General features: G+C 41.8%; 1 protein-coding gene across 1 annotated transcript in view; it reads right to left on the reverse strand.

Moving 5' to 3' along the window:
* Positions 1 to 11,081: 11,081 nt before the first annotated feature.
* SMTNL2 (smoothelin like 2) overlaps positions 11,082 to 24,779 on the reverse strand; it is a 178,544-nt gene continuing 164,846 nt past the window's right edge. The window contains exon 9 of the mRNA XM_030185854.1: positions 11,082 to 11,264. Coding sequence (XP_030041714.1) covers positions 11,138 to 11,264 — 127 coding nt within the window. The 3' untranslated portion in view covers positions 11,082 to 11,137. The remainder of the gene's footprint in view (positions 11,265 to 24,779) is intronic.

The following is a 24,779-nucleotide window of genomic DNA, read 5'->3' on the forward strand; positions in this document are numbered from 1 at the left end:
GAAAGTGGGAGAGCGACCAAGGATATCAGAGACTGGAGGATGTTCTTAAAATGAAAGTTTATTAAGAGTTTCGAAGACTCGACACAACGTCGTGTTTCGGCCGTCAGGCCTGCATCAGGAGTCTGCTGTGCAGGGTGGTTCAGAAAAATGACGATGGGAGATTCTTTCAATTATCTAGCAGCGCGTGCAGCGGTTCGACGAGACCACGCGATTATCTTCCAAACAGTCTTTTTCAAGACTATTATACCACTGTTGAAGAATCAATTACATCATTATCCAGTCATCTTTTGTGTAAGAGACTGTTGTGACATCTTCAAAGAATCTCCCATCGTCATTTTTCTGAACCACCCTGCACAGCAGACTCCTGATGCAGGCCTGACGGCCGAAACACGACGTTGTGTCGAGTCTTCGAAACTCTTAATAAACTTTCATTTTAAGAACATCCTCCAGTCTCTGATATCCTTGGTCGCTCTCCCACTTTCTGTTCACTGTTGTCTTTACCGTGGGGCGTTTGAGTTCTCTGCTTGCCAGCGGATTTTCTCTCGATATTCAGCTCTTAACCAGTTAACTGCAAAAATAGCAGTCCTATCTACAGGCTAGTTTAAAAAGCTGACCTTTTCCAGGTGACTATTACCCCACCCCCTATGAGGCTATTCAAGGTAATTTTATGATGATGGGTTCAAAACTCACAAGTCCACCTGTTAAACTCCCCTAGGAACCATGTAAACACAATCCAGCTTTGAATGTCGGCTCTTGAAGACTGTCTCATACTATGTTCTTTAAAAGCATTTGTTTCATGTTACTGTAAGAATAACAAATTATGCATGTTTCACATAACCAGTCACAGGTTAAATTTAAAATTTAGAGTGACCAACCTTGCATGCAAGTAAAAGCTCCCACATATCAAAAAGGATCTGGGGTTTGTTTTTTTAATAAGCAGCAAAGTCCAACAAAGAGTAGTTAACCAGCAGACAGACTTGGAGAGCTTTAAAGCTCTTATCTGACGGAGTGGTGCTTTCCAAGGCCATTTGCAGACAAATTGCATAATTACATTCCCTACACAAAGCTTTTTGCCACTCAAGGTGTGTGAAAGGATTACAGTAATGAAAGAAGTGTTGTGTAGGCAGTTTTTGATGGTCTATTTACACCGTCTCACCTATAGAGACATTCCTCAGCATGCAACTTCTGAAGGTGAGATTTCTGCTTTTGCATGACTTGACCTTTGATATAAAAGAACTGGCCCCTTGAGTACAATGAATGTTGGGAACAATTCTCTTGTATCTGCTTAGACTCCTGCAGCATCTGATGGAGAGTGAGTAGTTCTAACAGATCGAGCAAACAAGAAGCTTAAACCATTGGCAATCGCTTTGTAATGGACAACCCCCCCCCCCCCCCCCCAAGTTCTAGAAGAGTCACCAAAAATTGCACATGCAATTTAATCGAATGAGCTAATCAGTGTCGGTAATTGGCTTTTTAACAAGCAATTAGCACTAATTAGATTTAATTGGAACGTACGTGTGTAAATTTAGGTGAGAGATCTGTGCCTACATTTTACATGTAAGTAAAAGGGGTGTGGAAATGGGAGGGTCATTGGCGGAATGGGGGGTATAGCTAGATTTACAAAAAATTTAGGTGCGTATATTTGCACCACATTTCAGCTGGTGCAAATAGCTGCACCTAAAGTTAGGCGTGATTCCCGGGTGTAAGCGCTATTCTATAAACCACACCTAACTTTACTTATGCCTTATAGAATAATGCTTTTTTTTCAGTGCTGATTTTTCCAGCAACTTATATAGCATTCACTCCAAAGAGTGATGCACTCAGCACCTTTCACAGTTTCTTCAGCATTATCTTAATAAAAGGTGGTGTAATCATAGCTTCTCAGCTAATAACAGTCCTGCAGTGTCATGGCAGTCTGAGCACCCTTAAATTTGTTCATATTTTACTAGACTTTTGCTTTCTGCAACCTTATATAATTGCTCTTCACGCTGAATATTATTCGTAAAAAAGGACATAGGGGTGACAGAGCAATTGTTCTACTATGAGCTGGTCAATTTGGCACCAACTGACTCAAGGTCAATTTTGTAGTGTCCCCCAGGGAGCATTGCTTAGCTGCAGACATTACCTGTAATCTGTCATGCACTTATTTGAAAGTGACAATTTTTCTTAGTCGAATAAGTTGTCCAAGAAGCCCTTTTTCCTTGGACTTACAATACTCTTTCCAGAGGCTAAGTTCCTTCACTTTACTAACCTAATAATAGTATAATTCTGGAAATCTACAGTTGCTCTAAGACAAATGAGCAACAGCTTATTTTAAAATATTCAGTTAGGATCCAGCTGACGGATTTCAGAGAAGAATGTCTCACAAAATGTCAAACATTAACTTAAAGCTTTATGCAGACAAGATGAAAAAGAAAAGTGAAACGTCGCATGTTAAAGCAAAATAATGTAACTAGAACATTTGGCTCCTTTTTAGCACAATGTTCAAATAAAGGAAAGAATGAAACAAGATTTATTAAAAACAATCAGAGGCATCGATGAAATTTTAAAAATGGAGACCAGATACCAACACACGCAGCACTTTTACAAAAGCTTTCACAGTTTAGCTTTTCCCTTACTCTAATCAACTGATCAATTAGAATTTGGACATTAGGACTTTTTCAATGAGCAGCAAATATGCAGTAAGGACCTCTTTTACTAAAGTATGTTAAACAGTTAAGGGGTATAGTTATCAATGTGGGCTACCGTTAAGAAATGACATTTTAGCACAGGTCCCATTTTAAGCAGCAAGAGTGAGACCTAGATACCGATAACCAGGGTTAACAGTAAAATAATACATCTTAACGGTAGCCCATATTTACAATCCCCCCCCCCCCCCCCCGTAATTAAAAAAAGAGAAATGTCTCTAAAATCGAAATCACTGCTATATATAGCAGAAGCGAGTCAAGTATAGTGCAATCAAGCCATTGTGACATCACTGATGAGGTTGGCTCTTAGGCATTGGTGGAATGAGGCATTATGACATCACAATATCAACGCTGGTCACCAGAGACTGAAACTCTTCACACTAAGGAGAAAAATTCTTAATGTGGGCAATTGTTAAGATGTGTTGTTTTATTATTAACTGATACTATTGTAGCACAGGTCCCATTTTATGCAATGAGGCCTAGTTGCCAATAACCAGCGTTAACAGAAAAATAACATGTCTTAAGTGGATAGCTGTGTCCCTAATGCAGGAATTAGCCTACGCTATTAGTGCACACCTGTGCTAAGTTAATGCATACTTGTGCTAACAGTTAACACTGCAGCTTGATAGTGTGTGCTAATTCATCTGTTGACTGATAGAGTGGAGTCGTTAATGTGGATGCATTTATTGCCTCCTATTGAGGTGGCATTATCTGCAATGCAGCTAACACATAGTAAATGTATTATCTCTGCATTAATTATATGGGAAGATGCTGGGCATGTTTTGAAAATACTTCCAAGTTTTTGCCATTAACACATGGTAAAACGGCAAAACTTTCAAGCGTTTTTGTGAAAGGGACCCTGGGAGCTCTACATTCATGTATGAAAGAAAGAAAGGTATAATGAAAATGCAACCTCACCAAAACTTGGATAATTTTGTGTTTTAAAAAATATTTTGTTTCTGGGGTTTTTTAGAAGTTATTCTAAGATTTCTCAATTGTTTTATTATTGTTGTACCTTATTTTGTGGAGTGGAGGTGTAGCCTAATGGTTAGCACAGGAGACTGGGAACTGGAAAACCAAGATCCCAAGGCAGCTTCTTGTGTTCTTGGGCAAGTCACTTAACCCTGTATCCCTTTGGAGAAGGCAATGGCAAATCACTCCTGTATCATGCCAACAAAACTACAAACGGGGGTGGGGGGGGGGGGGGTCTCATTGTATGGTCACCAGGAATCAACTTTGACTCAAGGGCACATCTAGATATAATTTTGTATGACTTGATCATAAAAATGGTATAACTGTTACGAAAAAATTTTACCCTGTACAGGCAGTTGGGCAATTTTTTTTTAACTCGTTGGAGTTCTTGAGAAAATATGTTATCTTACTTTCTCTTCCAGTTCTAAAATACAGGTATAAAATTCTAAGCTGATGCTACCTGACCTGTCAGACTATTTCATAGATTGGCTAGCCAACTTGGCTGCCCTAGCAGCTGTGGGTTCCAAGTCAGGTTTAGTCCCTCTATTTTATGTGGATTTATCTTTAACGCCTGAATGTATGTTACTAAATCATTGCAGTAGGTTGCAATTTTTCTTTTTGTCTTTGGTTTACCCCTGGGAATTCACACTGGCCAATACTTTTTGGTTCATTTTCAGTTCATTTGGCTTTTTCCCCTGATTTTTGGGTGTTTTTTTTCCAGTTTATATCACACATTCATTTAAATACCATTTATTAACACATACAAGTTGATTGCATTCAGTAAATTTGTAGGTTATTGCATGGTAATGCACCTTAAACATTTTAGTGTATGCAAAATTGATTTAGTAAACTAAACGTGAGCTAAAATGAATGCACTTCCATATCATCTCTACTTTCGCATTTTACTCTGATTTGAATGGTTTTCTTGTTTGTTAGATACACTTGCTGTACCGCATTTTCTGATAGACAAGTCAAAAAGGTTTACACAGTAAATAATTTGTTAGAAAATAGAGAAAAGAAAGCCATTAAAACAGATAGGACAGCAGGCACTCATTCCATACAGTACAGATTAACAATCCTAAAAGGCACCAAACAGGTAAAGAGGGAAGGAGACTGCAATGTCATCCAGGTAGCCAGGACATCCTTGGAGATATGCCAGAGGTCAGATCGAGGTAATACGTTTTTAGATGGGTTTCAAAGTTAGGGAAAGAAGATTGTGACCAAATGTAGGGTGGGGGAGAGCATTCCAAAACTTTGGGAACAAAAAGACTGCATTTTTCTTTCTCATTGAGTCATATCAGGCTTTTATGGGTGCGGGTATAAATAAGTGGTCAGAATCTAATGATCAAAGTGAATGGTTGGGAGTATACGGGATAACTAGGGTTGATAGGTGGGTGTGCTCAGATGATATGTCTTAGATGTAAGGCATAGGATCTTGAATTGAACCGGTAACCAATGTAGAGTACAAAGTAAAGGAGTGTTGTGGTCAGACTCCTGTTCATGACTGAGGAGTGAGGAAGCAAGTGGCGGTATTTTGGAGGGTCTGAAGATGACGTAGGTGTTTGGTGATACCTGCATAAACAGGATTTCAATAACAAGAGTATGAAGGGTTGGTGTGGGGAGAAAGCTGCAAAGTGACTGATGGCATGTGAAAAGGTGAGAAAGCCGAGTTTCAGCAGGTGGGGATATTTGATCTTGGAAAGAGCGATCCGAGTCAAAGATGATTCCCAAATTCTGGAAGGAATTTGTAGGCTGAATGGGGCTATCAAACAGAGTTGGAACTAGGATAAAATGATAACCAGGCATCCAACAGGCTATGTTTTTTTGTTTTGTGGTTTTTTTTTTGGGGGGGGGGGGGGAGTCAAAACCAGCTTAGAAAGTAACCATTTTTGACAGGGCAGATAGACATGATTGCAAAGGCTGAAGAATTGGGGAAATGAGTGATGTAGGGAAAACTAGCAAAATATCATCTGCATAACAGAACACCCTAATATTAAAATCCTGAACCACAGCTGCCAAAGGACTAAGAAAAATGTTGAACAACAGCTGGGAAAGAATAGAGCCCTGAGGGACACCACAGAATACATGCTGGGAATCGGAAACCTGAAAGGAGTGTGAACAGAAAAGGATGTATTTGCCAAATAGGATGAAAACCATTCAAGAACTGTCCCAACTAAGCTGATGTCAGAGAAGCATACCAATAAAAGTCCATGGTCAACTAGGTCAAAGGCTGCAGATAGGCCAAATGAAACTACAAGAACTATATTACCAGAGTCTAAGATGGAATGAATCTCATTTGCAATGTTAGTGGAAGAAGACCATGGGTGGAGGACTTTAACCAAGAAGAGGGAATTGGTCAAGAATGGAAGTAGTGATCCTCATGGAGGCAAGGATGAATGATAGAGCAGGGAGATTGGGAACAGAAAAGAGTGCCATGTTGGTGAGAGTTCCAGAGGATGAGGATGAAGATGAGGCTATAACAGGGAAAATGGCTGCCTGAGGTAGAAGGACTGAGGGCAGGGAGTACATAAGTACATAAGCATCGCCATGCTGGGACAGACCAAGGGTCCATCGAGCCCAGCACCCTGTCACCGACAGCGGCCAAAAGAACAAGCAATTTGTCCCGCCCATCCTAGAAATACTGTATTCCCTCATCCATTCAATATGAAGTTGTTCTACTTTGGAGGAGAAATGGCTTGCTAAAGAATTAGCTGAAGGTTTAATAGAGCGATCCATTTCAGAACCAAGCAAGGCGGGTAACAATTTCAAAAAGTGTTTTAGCTGGGTTTTGTGAATGAGTCTTTCAAAATAGTTTTTCTTGGCTAATTTCAGATGGAAGTTATATGATATCAAATGTGGTTTGCCGATTTGGAAGAGTTTAGGGGTCTAGTGTTTACGCCATTTTCGTCAGCACTGTGGGCCTGTTGTTTGTTTCAAAAGAGAGCCTTTGATGATACCAAGGATTGTTCCATTTAGATGAAGGCAAGAGGGTGGGTGATAAAGTATCCAAATGAAGACATTGTTGAAGAGTCCCATTCCAAAAAAGGGCCTGGTCTTTGAGAGTAGTTCAGCAAAATCCACTGGAAAGAAGGTAGAAGTATTCAAGAAGTATGGATGCCTGGTAGTGGGATGGTTAGTAGCTTCATGGGTTTGGAAACTGGGGGTGATGAAAGGAAAAAAGTGATCCGACAAGGATAATAGCTGAGTGTGGATAGTGGAAGGTTGGAAAGGAGAGGAAGTCAACATGATAACAAGATCCAATATGTGCCCAGCAACATGAGTAGGGGTTCTGACAGTTTGAATAAGTCCCAGATCATTAACGAAATTTTGGAGCGGGGATGAGTTGAAACATCTAGGTATATATTAAAGTCACCAACAAATTAATAGATCTGGAAATTGGACTGAGATATCAGCTATAGATTTTAAAAAGTTATCCCAAACATTGTAAGTGATGGCAGGAGGAAAGTTGTTCTCTCATTTTATTCTGGTTTATTGTATTCATCCTTTATTGTAACTCATTTGAACATTCACTGGAAAAGCAAGACTAATGTCAATTTTATTTTAAAAGAGAAGGATATAGCAGGCAATGTTATGCTTGACCTTTTAAATTTCTATGGGGGTTATTTTAGAAGCCCTATTTGTGATTTCCATGTGCAAATAAATACTGGCATTTATAGGTGTATATCAGATACAAATGTAAAAACTGATTTCCGAAAGCTGCTATTTTCATGTGGAAATCCACACCACACAGATTTCAAGGGGCCGTGATCTAGATGGAACTGAAATCGACCCCTGTATTCCAATGTGTATTTTTGTAAAATAGCTGCTCCCACTGAAAACCCCCAACATTTTTCCAAACAACCCAAAAATGTCCTACTGCAGCAGAAACCTCTGCCTGAAATGCGAGACAACAGCTCAGTGGCATCAAAGATTTTGTGAATGTGTCAAGGTTGAAAGAGAACACTTTGAGCACAAATTATGAATTAACTAAGAAAAAAGATTATATTAATGTATTTTCAAAGGTCATATTAAACGTTTAAACAATTGCAAAGTATTTTGAATCTAAGGGATCCCATTTTTTTTTCCTCAGACGCCGTGGATTTGCATTGGCAGATCTTTTACTAAAATACCACCAGAACCTAGTGCAATTCTGATCTCTGCCTTCTATCTAGAGCTTCACTTTTCCAAATGGACTAGAATGAAAGCTACACCAAGTTGTCAAGTGCACGTTGTGGGGTTGTTTTAAAGGACTGCCTGCAACTACCTCTGCCCTGTCACTGAGACGTTGTGTGCGTTGTGATGGCTGTTCTCAGGTGTTTATAAATTGTAAATGTAGGTGTTTATTTTCCAACTAATTAAGGGGACCTTTTACAAAGCCACTCTGAAAAATGGCGTGCACTAGTGTAGACGCGGGTTTTGGGCAGGCGCAGAATCATTTTTCACTGCACCTGTAAAAAAATGCCTTTTTTAAAGTTTTGCCAAAAATGGCCGTGCGTCAATTTTGGGTCTGAGACCTTATCGCCAGCCATTGACCTGGCAGTAATGACCTACGCGCGCCAAATGCCACTTGGTGCATCTGATACACGTGGCTGAAAATTAAAAATTATTTTTTGGATGCCTGTATTGGACGTGCGCCAAAAATTAAATTATCGCAAGAGCCATGTGGTAGCCGTGCGGTAACTCCATTCTGGCTCGTGTTGGGCATGTGTAGACGCTTACACATCTTAGTAAAACAGCTCCTAGGGGTTTTCTTTACATCTACAAAAAAAAAAAAAAAATCTGTTTTTTGTTTTGTTTTGTTTTTTGAATCTGTGTTTTTATGCCACAGTCACCATTGCTGTGCACCGTTCTGGTGGAATCAAATACATATAAATTTCTGTCACTTAGGAGCCACCTGTGCAGAAAAGACACCAAACCTGTGTGGAGGATATATGACAAGCCACAGCAGGGGTGAATAGGTATTTATCCAATAAACACCTATTTTTAAGATTTTTGCACCTAAAATCAGATGTCCTAACCATAATGAAATCCAATACATATTCAAAATCACATTCTCTTAGTCTCCAGCAAAGTGTAGACGTTTCAAGCAATGGTGAAATCTAGTTACTACATGCCAGTTTCCTTTGTGGGGTGTTGAAAGGTGATAGCATCAATCCATTTTATTATCAAACTGCTGCAGGCCCCAAGTTAGGTTAAAGTAAGGCGTTCTAGAAATCCTGGTGTTAAACCATGATTAAATACCGATGGCTTACCTTTAACCCAATTGCATAGCTTCTTCCAAGCCTATGTTATATATTAAACAGGAAAAAAAATCAGAATTCTCACGGAATAATCCATATAACAAAACAGCAAGGGTAGCCAAAGTAGTAGAAATATGAGTTCAAAACTTAGTGATGATAGCTGCTTTATTGAATGTTCACCACAAAGTCATATAATCCTAGTTATGCCTCCATGAAGTACAAGCATCCATAAATTGGAGGGCAAAATCTCAACTAGAGAGCAAAGACTTGACATGGCCATGTTTCGGTGAAACTGCCTGCATCAGGCATCATATGATCCAACCGAATACAGTAATACCTCGGTTTTCGTTGTCTTCAGTTATCGTCTATTTTTTTCCGTGAAAAATTTGTCTCCGATTTCGTTGGTTGCCTCGGATTTCATCAGCGTGCCCACGTCACCTCGCTGCTAATTTTGCGAAAACAAAGGGTGACCCACGCATTCTCCTGCTCAGTGATTCATATGGAAATAATTGCCTCTGTTTTCGTCATTTTCGGATTTTGCCAATTGTTTTTGGACGGCTTATCGACGAAAACCGAGGTATCACTGTACATCAATGTCAAATTCATAAGCTTTTAATGGAATAAATGAAGACAAAAGCGCTTTAAAATTATGTTTCGCTATAAACATTCAGGGGCCCTTTAACTAAGCCGTGTAGGCGCCTACGCACGCTCAACACCTGTCAATTTGGAGTTACCACCCAGCTACCATGTGACCCGTGCGGTAACTTCATTTTTTACTCGCGTCCACTACACACATGCCAGAAAATATATTTTATTTTCTGGTGTGCAGTGAAAATTGGGTGCTAACTCCAACTTGATCCGCGTAGGCGATTACCGCACGATTAACGTGAGACCTTACCACTAAGTCAATGGCTGGTGGTAAGGGTCTCAGAACTAAAATTGACGCGCACCCAATTTTAATTTTGCCGCACGTCCATTTTTGGCAAACATTTTAAAAAGGCATTTTTTTACAGGTGTGCTGAAAAATGGATCTGCGTGCACCCAAAACACGCTCGTACACTAGCGCAGCCCATTTTTCAGTGCACCTTAGTAAAAGGACCCCTTGGTAAAGCAGATATCTTCAATAGAAGTGCTTTGAGCTCATATTTGTACTACCTTGGCCTTTTTTCGGCTACCCTTGCTGTTTTGCTACACGTGTTATATATTATACGTAATAACAACTATCCTATTTTGCAAAGCCGGTTTTGCAAAATGCTTGTGCATTATTGAGGGGTAATAAAGCTTTCTACTTTATAATATTAAAATCTTTTAACCACCACTATAAGAAGTATTTGCACAAGCTGCCACCTTCAGCCAGTGAATATGGCGCTTCCTAGGTAGCCTTATTTCTTTCTATCACATTAGACACACGACGGCCGATATTCAAAACCATTTAACCGGCCAAGAATGGCATCTGGCCGGTTATATGGTACTTAGCTGGCTATCCAGCGATATTCAGCGGGAGATAGCCAGCTATCTCCTGCTGCATATCCTCGATTAGCGGGTGGCCGGTTAAACTGTGTTGATATAACCAGCTATCCACCGATTTTCAGCACATCACCAGCCAAGTTTGGTGGCCAAATATGGCCGCACCAATACCTGGGAATATCTTTGCCTGGTTCAAACTTAACCAGCCAGTGCTGAATATCAAAGGCTAGGCTGGTTAAGCTGGAACCAGCCAAAAATAAACCGGATATTCAATGCCAGTCACCAGAAACGCCTGGCATTGAATATCCAGGCTCAGCACTGACCACGGCCCTGTGGTCTCTACAAAAGGAGTTAAGCACATTTCTCTGTTTGTTTTGTATTCTTCATCTACTTTTGTCTTAATGTTGCACTAGAGCTGTAATAATCGTGCCAATACCTTTGCACTGTCCTTTCCTGTCCCCTGGCACCATAATTCTGCCTTTCATTCTTTGCTACAAACATGTTTTACAAGATATTGCCACACGCCCCAGAACAAAATTTTCCACCTTTTAGCTGCTGCTCTCATAGCCCGCTGCTACGGTCACCTTAAGGAGTAACACAGCAGAACAGACATGTAAATATGACAGGAAGCTTTCAAAGCAGCAACTGCTATGTACAACTTTCAAAAATCACAATTGTGTGTTTGATACAAATTTTGAGGCGAGTAGAAAAGGGCTTAGCATCCTTTCAGTGAGGTTTATTTATAGATAGCTGATGGTCCTGCGCAGGGTCTCACTCATAGCGGCGCAGGTGATTGTACAAGGACTGAACGTAGGTGAAAACACACATAGGGTCTGGCTTGCGTCCCATCAGTAGCATATCTTCAACTTCAATAAGGCGGTCGCACTGAGCCAGTTTCCTGTAAAACAGAGCAAAACTAACTTACAGGAGGCATTAATGGCATTGTTGCTAGCTAAAACAAATGGGGGTGGGGGTATTGTGAGCGGGATTCCTCCATCTACAGTCCTGCCAGTGGAGGGTGCTGTTTCACTATCACATTTTCAATAGTGCGGGACAGGCAAACTGTGCAGGACTCCAGGGAAGTTGCCTGTCTCTGGACGCTGAGGGGTCCTTTTACTAAGCTGCTGCAAAAGGGGGCCTGTGGTTTTGACGCGCACTGAGGCCCCCTTTTACCGCAGCAGGTAAAAGGCTGAGGTTTTTTTTTTTTAAAAGGAAATGGCAGTGCGGCAAGTGAAGCATTTGCCATGTGCCTATTTGCCCGATTACCGCCGGGTAAACACCGGCACTCCAAAGCGCTGCGGGTGGGAACTACTTATAGAAAAATAATGGAATCCAAGTAAAGAAAAATTTAAATGACCTAACTGGAGTGAGCTTTGAAGGCAGCTTCAGCGATCGTTATCGTTTATTTGTGTACTATACGGCCACTTCTTTTGCATAGCAAACCGGAACGTTTTTACCAGTCAAAAATTGTACAATAATATTCAACGTAGGTTAATACTTGGAAATCTATATTATGATTGGACAGCACAGACAAAACTTCCATATGGAAGATAATAACATAGGGGTCCTTTTTACTAAGGTACGCTGAAAAATGGGCTGCGCTAGCTAGCGTAGGCATATGTTTTGGGCGCACGCAGATCCATTTTTCAGCGCGCCATTAAAAAGGCCTTTTAAAAATCTTTTAAGCCTCTTTAAAAAAAACCATTTTTTTTCAAACTTGCTTTTGGGCTACAATGTTCTTATTGGGTGAATTTCTGCAAGGGGGCGGGGGAAGATTTCTTCTTGAATGAATGTGCTTTCCTTTCTTTTATGGTGTTCTTATTTAGGTTTGTTTTTTTTTTTGTTTTGTTTATGCATTATAAACTGTTCCGTTTTGCACGCAAGAGAAGCAATATAACAAACTGAATAAACGATATCCAAGACTAATGCTGACTGCCATGAGCTGAATATCAACCGGGAACATTTTATTTGTTTATTGACTTTTCATTTCCATGTACTCAAGTGGACTAACGGTGACCACGCTATTTCCAGCATTATTGATTTTGAAGGAAGCTTGATAAAATCATCTGGTTTTCCTCTTTTCCTTTGCTTTTGGAAAAGATTTTGAGTGCTTCTTTAAATGAAAGGCATTTAATTGTCCATTGATATGCAAAAGCTTTTCTGTGCATTGTGTAGTGAATGGTAATGTTTGCCTCTCAAGTAAACCTATGGTACAAGTAACAGCAGCACGGCATATTATGAGGACGGCTGCATAGCTTGGCAATAATCTAATGTTGCTCAGAGTGATTGGGGCTGAATGATGTCACTGTGCAAATATTCCTGAAATACACACAAATGTTCTCTGAGGATAGACACAAAAGAGCAATTATTGTACCTGCCAAGAAAAGTAAGTGTGTTGTGTAATACTACTTTGATTTAGAGGAAAGAAGAGGAGGTTGTCATTTCAACACTGTTGTGACTGCTTTTGTTCTAGCTTGCTGAACCTTTCACCTCCATGGCCCCAGCTCTCCAAAGTCTTGAGATTAGTCTGTATTAATTTGATCAGTAATTAAAACAGACATGCTCGATAAGACTCTTCATTTTATTTATATCTGTTTCATTCTAGAGAGAACAATCTCTTGGAAAGCTCTTAAACACTATTAGAAATGTAAGAAAGTGGGGTGTAGCTGTACTGTTTGTCATCACGAACCTTTCTGTAGCACCATCCCTTTACATCTAAATTATGCATACTGCGTTAAGAACTTGAGTAGTGATAGGAGCTGGGGGTTTTCTTAATACAGCAGGAGTTAGCCCATTTGGCACCAACATGAAAAGCATAAGCTCAGTAAACTTTATAGGTAAAATCACCAATTTTAATTCCAGAATCCAAACAAATCTAAGGAATAAACAGAGCAATTCTATAACCTAGGATTCCACATTTACATGGGTGTTTGGTAAGTAGATGTTTAGGATAATGGAATATGGGCATGTATGTGTAAACATATGTATACAAAAGCCAAAATTCTGCCTAAATGCTATTCTGCAAATACCCAGTTAAATAACATAAGGCTCCTTTTACTAAGCTGTAGTAAGCAATTATTTTATTTGTATTTTTCTGTTGGTTATACAGTATTTAATATTGTCACCCTGTTCTATTTATTATATTTATATCTATTATTGTTATCATATTTATTTCAACTTTTTATTGAAATAAATTCACAAAGGACCCCTTTGTGAATGAATCACGTGAACATTATTTCTTCCTATCAGAAATGCTTAGGCTGTGTGTAAATGAATGGGCATCCGCTAGGTGGCTGCCTATATGTTTTACGATTTCCCTAATTGCAGGCAACTTTGGGCTCCAATGAAAAGCATCATATATATATATATAAAATGTAAATATATGTTATTGTAATTCAGACACTATGGACTATTGATGCAGTTACAGGTGTCAAGAAAGCTCACGCCAGGGCACCCCTGAGCTCAATGGACCACAAACCTTGTACTCTAGCGACCTGCATTGATAGCCTGATCAAGGTAAATAAATTGGGGTGTGCATTTGTTTTAAATGACATGGGAAACAGCAATGGCATTCTCTATGTCATTGCATGTTAATTTTAACATAAAATGTCATGATTTGTTTTGTGTGTTGTTAATACTGCACACTCTTCTGAAAGAATGCACACTGCGTGAACCAATAGCGCACACTGCAAAACGTGCATATTCTTTTGAAAGAAGTGAACATTTTCAGAAGAGGGGACAGTCATCCAAAAACAGCATGCATTCTTAACAATATCACTCCTGTAATGAAAAAGTGACAAAAAAAACAACAACTCCTGAACAAAATGAACATTCCTGTAAATGATATGGGAAATGACACGACACAAAAATTTTCAAGCTGCACACTCCTCTAAATAAAAGCATAAAACCAAGCACTGAAGTATTTGAGCACTAAAATGCCTTTTCTTTTTAGGCTCTCCTACCAACAGAATATTGTAAAGACAGTATACAAAGGAGCTGGTGTCTGTTCATGCATCCAGAGACAAAACAGTTCCCAATGAGTGGCACACTGGAAGAAAAACGCTGTATCCCAAACATGCACAGGCAGTATTTCCAGAGAGTGAATGAAGTCTCCCACAGAGTCCCAACTGTTTTAACATTGAAGGCAATTAGTGGGGAATGTTAGTGAGGGCTCCATTCAAAGCCTCCATCCCGTGTTCCCTTTTGGACTTGCTTGACCCAACGCAGTTTACTATTGCACACAGTTGCCACAACACAATTCAGACTTTAGAAAGCAAGCAAGCAAGAGTGGGCCACACCTCCAGAAATATGCATGTGTACCCAAACCCATACCCACAGACATACAACCACACCCACAGACAGCCACACTTACACACTCAAATGCGTACCCACACATAACCACACCTACTCACCCACACACACTCACACATACACACACCCACAGACAACCACACCTACTCACCCCCCACACACACACACAGACAACCACACCTACTCACCCCCACACACACCCACAGATAACCACAATTACACACACACACAAACATCCCCCCATACACACACAAACACACACATTTTAAGTTGCAATAAGTGGACAACCAAACCAAAGCATAACATCAGAAACAAAACGGAAGTGATGAAAGCATGCCGACCCTTGTTTTTTGTCAATACTTTCCCATTGAAAACATGCCTTGAGAGAAGAAAAGGGACTGTAGGGTGCACCCTTCACATACAAATGAGCGGGAAGGGTTAGGAAGCTAAGTCTGCTATTTCAGTGTCCCAGTTTGGCTGCTTAACTTGGTCAGTGAAGCTCTGAATATTTGCAGCTAGCCGATTATATCACACAATATAACCGGTTAGCCTGATATGCGCTGACTGAATATTCAGCAGGAGAGAACTGGTTATGTCCCGCTAAATATTCGCGGTAGTTGATTAAGTGCTATTTAACTGGCCAAGAGCCATTCCTGGCCAGTTAAATAGCACAGAATATCAGCCGCAGTATGCGCACACATGAACCATGAAGCATGTGCGTACTTTGAGGAAAATTGCATTCCTAGTGGTTAGTGCAGAGGACTGTGATCCTGGGGAACTGGGTTCAATTCCCACTGTAGCTCCTTGTGACTCTGGGCAAGTCACTTAACCCTCCATTGCCCCAGGTACAAATAAGTACCTGTATATAATGTAAACCGCTTTGAATGTAGTTGGGAAAAACCACAGAAAGGCGGTACATTAAGTCTCATTCCCTTTAGGAACAGTGCATCCTCTTTCCAAACAGCACACACTCTGTGCAAAGAGCGCAGACTATTGTTGGTGAATGAACAAACATGAAATGTAGTGTTCTTTCTGCTCAATTTCATTTGTTAATGACATGCAATGACACGGGATATGTCACTGAATTTCACATGTTTTTGCAAATGACAGCCTGGTTCTATTATCTGCACTGAGCTGCTGAGAACAACTACAGCCCCAGAGGAAATCACTCCCTATCTACCCACCACAGAGATGCCAAGGGTGAACCATCCCAAAGAGTGAGATTTTTCAGACTGTACATCCGGGTACACATTTAGAATGATTAAAGTATAGTATTGCTTTGCAAATGAATCAAGGTAGCATTAATTGATATTGGCCTTTCTTTGGAGATTCTGAAAGAATACAGATAAAGTGGGAAGCAGGTTGGGTAAATTTTTTGAGCTTTAAAATTGTCTTCCACCCAGTAGTTAAAAGTATGTACATCGGTTTCAGAGCACAAGTACTTGTAGTAAAGGGAAAGGGGACAGGGCAAGGAAAAGCAGTAGGCAGGAAGGTGTGCTCAGATTTCTTCCTACCGGTTGCACCAGGCTTTCCTCTCATGAAAGCGATGATCAAGATCAGTGCACTGGTACTGAAGCTCTGATGAGTGAGAAACTGGGCTCAATGAGTGTGAGAGAAAGCTTTCAAATGAGTGAGACTTGGCATCTCTGCCGGTATGACTGGAGTTCTCCCCTTTCTGTGAGGAAATAGAGGTACACTAAAGTGTCCCCCACCCTTTGTAACAACAGAAGAAGCCAAGTGACTGGGAGCCCCAAGTCAGGTCCAGCACCACTCTGCCTCCATTTGGAGAACTGGGAAGCAACGGGGAGGGAGGGAGGAGTGCGAGAGAATGAGAGTCCCTGAGATTTGAGAAGAAGAAATCCAGCCCTCTGTCTCATGTCAATCTGGGGGGAAAGACAGAGAAAGTTCACACCAGGGGCGTAGCTACGTGGGGCCACGGGGGCATGGGCCCCCGTAGATTTGGCCCTGGCCCCCCCCCGCCGCCAATCCCTTTGACCCCCCCTCCTGCCGCCAACCCGCCACCGTCGGGTACCTTTGCTGGCGGGGGTTCCCAACCCCTGCCAGCTGAAGTCCTCTTCTCCGGCGTGGCCGCGTTGCTGATCTTCTCCGGCACGGCTGCATTGCTGATCTGCAAGGACAGGCTTCTGTTTCTGTAAGTCTGACATCCTGCACGTATGTGCAGGACATCAGCCTCACAGAAACAGAAGCCTGCCCTTGCAGATCAGCAATGCGGCCGCGCCGGAGAAGACGACTTCGGCTGGCGGGGGTTGGGGACCTCCGCCAGCATAGGTACCCGATGGCAGCAGCGGAAAGAGGGGGTCAAAAGGGGTGGCAACTGGGGAGGGTTGGCAGCAGCGGGAAGAGGGGGTCAAAAGGCACTGGGGAGGTCAAGGGTGGTGGTGGCAGCAGGGAGGTCAAAAATGGTGCGGGGGGGGGGTCGGCGGCGGGGCTAAAATGTGCCCCCTCACCTCAGGCTCTGGACCCCCCTCCTGCCGAAGTCTGGCTATGCCCCTGGTTCACACACATTCCATTCCTCCCTCCCCCAGTTATCCACCCCATCCAATGCCTGGGGCAGGGATAGAGGCCCATCAGGTTAAAGTGTCATCAACACTTTCCACCCAGGGTGCCTCCCACCCCATAGTTGGCCCTGACAGGATCCTTCTCCATTCCCTAGATCACTACACACTGAGGGTGGGATGGGAATTTAGGTAACAGATATCTAGAATTTTCCAGTTGGCAGGTTATATAGTCAAGTTTCGTAAGGGCACAGTCTTGCCTTTTTGAGTGCTGGAGGAGTTGTCCCCGATGACATTTGATGAATTTGTCAGTGCTGACAGAATGTGGGGAAAATCCTCTTAAAAGAGCAGAAGTAACTCACATCTAAGCATTGCACCAGGGAAGGATGCAGGAGGGGGCTCAGTTTGTTTTAAATTAATTCAAGCTTGCCTCCACAAGAATAATTCCAAATGTCAATACTGGAAGTTCATTTTTCCTTCGCACTGCACTCAGCCTAGTGCCGTCAGTGGTAAAGGTGGATAATCCAGTCCAAACAATAAATACATAAGTGGATAAACAAAGATTAAAAACTCATTTATTACCCAACAAAAAACTGGCAAGCTAAAACTTTGACGGCTTAATTTGGAGCAGTACTGCACCTGGTTTTTGTAAGGTAGTAGTGACATGCCAGATCATTTCTCTTCCATTTTCAGTCTTAAAATTGCTCAGCCACAGATAGCATCTAATATAAATTGTTTCTCTGCTTTGGAGTCAGGAATTTTTGTACAGCGTGAATATTAATAATTACAGCACAATCCTTAATCTTATCGCATATGGATTACTGTAATGCTGTATTTGTGGGCCTAGCGGAAGGGCTGATCAAGAAACTGCAGACATCGCAGAATACGGTGGCTTGGCTCATATCGAGAACATCTAGATTTGAATCTGCCTTAACCAATAGTTCCCAAACCTGGTCCTAGAGGCATCCCATTCAGTCAGGTTTCAGGATATCCATAATGAATACCCGTGACAGAGATTTGAATGCACTGCCTCTACTGCATGCAAATCTCTCTTATGAATTTTCATTGTAGATATCCTAAAAACCTGACATGCTGGGGTGCCTCCAGGACCAGGTTTGGGAGCCACTGGCCTTACCAGTGCTGGTGAATCTTCACTGGCCTCCTGTTACATAGTAAGTGACAGCAGGTAAAGACCTGAATGGTCCATCCAGTCTACCCAACAGCCACATTCATTATCAATTCAAGATTTAAATGAACAATGAACGTGATATTATTTACTTGATCATGGTCTTTCTTTGGTGTTTCTGGGCCATACACCATAGAAATCTGACCGACTCTGTCCTTATGTTCTAACTACTGGAATTGCCATCAAAGCCCACTCCAGCCTACATAAGTACATAAGTAATGCCACATTGGGAAAAGACCAAGGGTCCATCGAGCCCAGCATCCTGTCCACTACAGCGGCCAATCCAGGCCAAGGGCACCTGGCAAGCTTCCCAAACATACAAGCATTCTATACATGTTGTTCCTGGAATTGTGGATTTTTCCCAAGTCCATTTAGTAGTGGCTTATGGACTTGTCCTTTAGGAAACCGTCTAGCCCCTTTTTAAACTCTGCTAAGGTAACTGCCTTCACCACGTTCTCTGGCAACGAATTCCAGAGTTTAATTACGTGTTGGGTGAAGAAATATTTTCTCTGATTTGTTTTAAATTTACTACACTGTAGTTTCATCGCATGCCCCCTAGTCCTAGTATTTTTGGAAAGTGTGAACAGACGCTTCACATCCACCTGTTCCACTCCACTCATTATTTTATAATGAGCCGTCTCTTCTCCAAGCTGAAAAGCCCTAGCCTCCTTAGTCTTTCTTCATAGGGAAGTCGTCTCATCCCCGCTATCATTTTAGTCGCCCTTCGCTGCACCTTTTCCAATTCCACTATATCTTTCTTGAGATGCGGCGACCAGAATTGAAAACAGTACTCAAGGTGCGGTCGCACCATGGAGCGATACAACGGCATTATAACATCCTCACACCTGTTTTCCATACCTTTCCTAATAATAGCCAACATTCTATTCACTTTCCTAGCCGCAGCAGCACACTGAGCAAAGGTTTCAGTGTATTATCGATGACGACACCCAGATCCCTTTCTTGGTCCGTAGCTCCTAACATGGAACCTTGCATGACATAGCTATAATTCGGGTTCTTTTTTCCCACATGCATCACCTTGCACTTGCTCACATTAAACGTCATCTGCCAAATCCATCTTGTCATTTGCAGAACACAGACCATAAAAGTCTGCCCTGCTCTGTCCTCATGTTGCCAACCACCAGAGTTTCTGTCCAAGCTCTCTCCAGCCCACCCTAAACCAGATTACCATATGCAGGACTCAGATCGTACAAACCAGCCCAGCACTGATCTTAGCTGATGCAGCCGGAGTTGCCATCTAAGCACCACTTGACCTGCAAACACATACTGTATATGCAACCCTTTAAGTTTTGTTTTTTTTGTAATTAGAGATACTCTGTGTTCATCCCATGCCTTTTTGAATTCCGTCAGTTTTATTTTCCCAACACCTCCCTCGGGAGGTCATTCCAGGCATCCACCATCCTTTCCATGAAAAAGAATTTTCTGACATTACTACTACTACTAGTTATCACTTTTATAGCGGGTACAAGGCATACGCAGCGCTGTACACCATACACGAAAAGACAGTCCCTGCTCAAAGAGCTCACAATCTAAATATGGAATGTTGCTAGTGGAATAGCAACATTCCATGTAGAATCTGACGAAGAAGGGCAACCTTCGAAAGCTAATCAAGAAATGTATTAAGTTATGTCCAATAAAAAAGGTATCATCTTATTTTCTTTTCCATGTTTTATTTTGTTTGATTTCTATTGATAACCTTTAAGAGTGGACTGACACGGCTACCACACCTCTCTACATGTAGAATCTCAAATAGTAACAACAGAATCTCCAATAGTAGCAACATTCCATGTAGAATCTCAAGTAATAGCAACATTCCAGAATCTCAAATAGTAACAACATCCCATGTTCCACTGCACTAACCACTAGGCTACTCCTCCACTAGCAACATTCCATCTAGAAGCCTGCCCTTGCAGATCAGCAGCGAGGCCGCGCTGCTGATCTGCAAGGGCAGGCTTCTACATTATTACTACTACTACTTATCACTTCTATAGTGCTACAAGGCATACGCAGCGCTGTACACCATACATGAAAGACAGTCCCTGCTCAAAGAGCTCACAATCTAAATAAGACAGGTAAACAGACAGAACAACTAAGAGGTAAGGGAATTAAGTCTACCACGCTGCAACCTCAATTCACGTCCTCTAGTTTTACCACTTTCCCTTCTCTGGAAACTACATGTTTCTATATTAATACCTTTCAAGTATTTAAACGTTTGTATCACATCCCCGCTGTCCCCCCATATTCAGGTCTTCCAGTCTCTTCTCATGTCTTATGGTGCATGCCCCATATCATTCTTGTCGCCTTCCTCTGGACCACTTCAAGTCTTCTTGCATCTTTAGCAAGATACGACCTCCAAAGCTGAACACAATACTCCAGGTGGGGCCTCACCAACAACTTGTACAGGGGCATCAACACCTCCTTTCTTCTGCTGGTTACACCTCTCTCTATACAGCTTAGCATCCTTCTGGCTACAGCCACCTCCTTGTCACACCGTTTTGTCGGCTTCAAATCCTCAGATACTATTAAGGCATATTATTTAAAAATGATATGTGCCTTAATAGTATCTGTACTATAACCCTTTCTTATCTTACATGGGTCTGCTCCAGAATATCAGACTGAATTTGTTAGTCTTATTCATAGAAATAAAGCTCTTTCGGACAGCTCTTTCCTAGTCCTAAGTATCCTATATAATAAAATGCACCTTCAACATTCTGAAGCCGAGAAAGTGAAGCCTTCAAGCCTTGAAGCATTCCTGCAACGTTCCGGAACTACATGTCGTCAATTGAGGAGATGGAGCCTTACAGAGCGCACAAATGCTTCAAGGCTTGAAGGCTTCACTTTCTTACAAACACACACTCTCTGTCTCTCACATACACTCTCTCTCTCTCTCTCTGACACAAACACACACACACTCTGTCTCTCTCACACTCACACACACACTCCATCTCTCACACACACTCTCTCTCCATCTCTCACACTCACTCTCTCTCTCTCTCTCTAAAACATACACACTCCGAGGAAAACCTTGCTAGCGCCCGCTTCATTTGTGTCAGAAATGGGCCTGCTTTACTAGTGTAACTTATAAATCAGTATTTTAAAAAACTATTTTCCTTTCAATCTGCTAATGGTGGAATGCCTTACCATTAAAAGTTTTATACATTTTTTTTTAGGAAAGCCTTAAAAACCTACCAGCTTTTCAATAGGATTTGAATTGTAATAATTACATTTCTCTAGGGTTTGCCTGTTTTTGGTTTTTTTAAACTGTAAACTGCAAGGAGCTCCTGTGGGTTTTTGCAGGATATAAGTACCTATTACATGTATTCAACAGGGCAAGAGAGGTTCCTGCCTGATTAAATCCTGCTGAGCTGGCCAGCCACTGATATCCAGTGGCACTTAAATGGTTTAGTATCTTCACTAACCAGCCGCACCCTAACCATCTGTTCTGGGGGCGGTTGGGCAGAGCCAGCACTTAGTCAGTTAATAGCAATATTCAGTCCGCTGACCGGCTAAGTAAGAGCATAAAGTTAGGCCAGAAAAAAGGCTGAGTGAACTTCTGGGTCAGCGCCCATGCCTGAATATTGAAAACCAGGAGCCATGCATGCCCTAGCATCAGGGGTTAGTTCAGCCTGTGGCTGGGAACAGTTTACAAGCTGTGGGCTGAATATTACTCCCAATATACAATATATATTTTGGTACCTATTTACCGAGCTGAACTAATGTTTTACACTTAACAGCCAAAGTTAAGCTGTGGCTGGTGCAAAACCCCTAGAGAAGGCAATTGTGTAGTTAACAGACAGCAAGGATCATTGCTGCAGTTAATGGAACGGCAGATGACGCAGAATCCAGTTAACTATACCTTTGCATAGTAACAATCTCCACATTAACCACAAGGTACATTCCCTGCCCACTCCCCTTCCATACCCCACTCCCAAAAGAGAATTTGCACAACAAAGGTGGTATATCAAGTCCCATTTCCCTTTCCCTATTGGAGATTCTACATGGAATGTTGCTACTATTGAGATTCTGTTGCTGCTATTTCAGATTCTACATGGAATGTTAATGTTGCTATTCCACTAGCAACATTCCATGTAGAAGCCTGCCCTTGCAGATCAGCAACGCGGCTGCGCAGGCTTCTGTTTCTGTGAGTCTGACATACGTGCAGGATGTCAGACTCACAGAAACAGAAGCCTGCGCGGCCGCGTTGCTGATCTGCAAGGGCAGGCTTCTACATGGAATGTTGCTAGTGGAGGAGTAGCCTAGTGGTTAGTGCAGCGGACTTTGATCCTGGGGAACTGGGTTCAATTCCCACTGCAGCTCCCTGTGACTCTGGGCAAGTCACTTAACCCTCCATTGCACCAGGTACAAATAAGTGCCTGTATATACTATGTAAACCACTTTGAATGGCATTGCAAAAAACCACAGAAAGGCAGTATGTCAAGTCCCATTCCCTTTCCCTAACACAGCTTAGGAAATGGAGCCCTTTTTGTGAACAGAAAACCTTTCTGCACCATTTTCATATGAATCAGTTATTATTTGTGTGTCAGTTCAATATCCTTTGTCTTTATTCTGTCCATTCTTATTGCTGGGTTTTATCAATACTTAACAAAAGTTCAACAAATGTTCTGCTGCAACTCCCATCGCATTCCAGTCTGATGGGATAATCATGTACTGTGTAACATTCGTAAAATTCAGAGCGTATGTAGTGCCTTGCAAGATAAATCATGTGAAGAACTCCCAGCTGAAGTGTAAAATCAGCAGCACGCACATGGGAAAGGACTAGCTCGAGGTCACCCAGTACCGGGGCAGCTCTGTACACCTGAATGTAATATGCCTTGACTTACAACTGAAAAAGGTCTAAACCAAATCTCTATTCTATAAAGCAAAATGGCACCAACTTTCCTCTACAGAATTCTGGCATAACTAAGTATATATTTAACATTTAAGAGTAGCCTAGTGCTTAGTGCAGCGGACTCTGATCCTGGGGAACTGGGTTCAATTCCCATTGCAGCTCCTTGTGACTCTGGGCAAGTCACTTAACCCTCCATTGCCCCAAGTATTTTTTTTTTGTTACATTTGTACCCCGCACTTTCCCACTCATGGCAGGCTCAATGCAGCTTACATGGGGGCAATGGAGGGTTAAGTGACTTGCCCAGAGTCACAAGGAGCTGCCTGTGCCTGAAGTGGGAATCGAACTCAGTTCCTCAGGACCAAAGTCCACCACCCTAACCACTAGGCCGCTCCTCCACTGTATATACTATGTAAACCACTTTGAATGTAGTTACAAAAAAACCCCACAGAAAGGCAGCATATCAAGCCCCATTCCCTTTCCTTCTACAGACCTGGTTGAGTGTTAGTAGCACCTAACTGTTGCACATTGTTGCCAGGTAGTTGTGGAAAAACAAGCACATTTTGCGTAAAAAAACAAGGACAAAACAAGAGATATCAGTTCAAAAACAAGCCTAAAAATAAGCCCATTATTTTTGCTTGGTGTGAAGCTTAATCATACGCTAAAACACTAATATGCTTATCAGAAGGCAGCACATGAGGTACACCAATACTCAAAGGGAAGATATATGTATACTTTCCCTTTGGAAATTACTCCAAAGAAAGTACAAGCAGAACTTTACAACTGCTATTTAATATGCAGATTCTTGCCGGTAGATCGCCTAACCCACGCAGCGGAAGCTGCGCACTGGTGCATGTGCCTTCCCCCCCCCCCCCCCCCCCCATACAGATTCTGCAGCTGGAATGGCAGTATCGGCTCCTATCTACCAGCCTTCTGCTAGATGTCTAAAACACCGTATTATCTGTACATTGACGGTCTGAAGACTGAACATGCTTGTGTAATGAAGTATCAAGCAAAGGAGCTGAGCGCAGACAGTATTATGTGTTTAATGTTAGCTAATAAGACTGATGCAATGCCAGCCACGTGTATCGTTCTGCACGTTATCAAAATGCAGGTTGGCATGCTTTGCTTATGTGAGGGGAGAAAGTACAACACAGTGATGGAAGAAACTTTGTTTGAATTAGGTTTTTCATCTCCCGCACACTGTAAAATTTAAATAAGATGCACCATATGCCTGGAATAGACTTCCTGAGCCGGTACGTCAAGCTCCATCTCTGGCCGTCTTCAAATCTAAGCTAAAAGCCCACCTTTTTGATGCTGCTTTTAACTCCTAACCCTTATTCACTTTGTTCAGAACCCTTATTTTATCATCCTCACTTTAATATTCCCTTATCTCTTGTTTGTCCTGTTTGTCTGTCCTAATTCTAATTAGATTGTAAGCTCTGTCGAGCAGGGACTCTCTCTTCATGTTCAAGTTTACAGCGCTGCATACATCTAGTAGCGCTTTAGAAATGATAAGTAGTAGTAGTAATATAT

The sequence above is a fragment of the Microcaecilia unicolor genome, chromosome 13 (assembly GCF_901765095.1).
Source record: "Microcaecilia unicolor chromosome 13, aMicUni1.1, whole genome shotgun sequence".
Classification (NCBI taxonomy): Eukaryota; Metazoa; Chordata; class Amphibia; order Gymnophiona; family Siphonopidae; genus Microcaecilia; species Microcaecilia unicolor.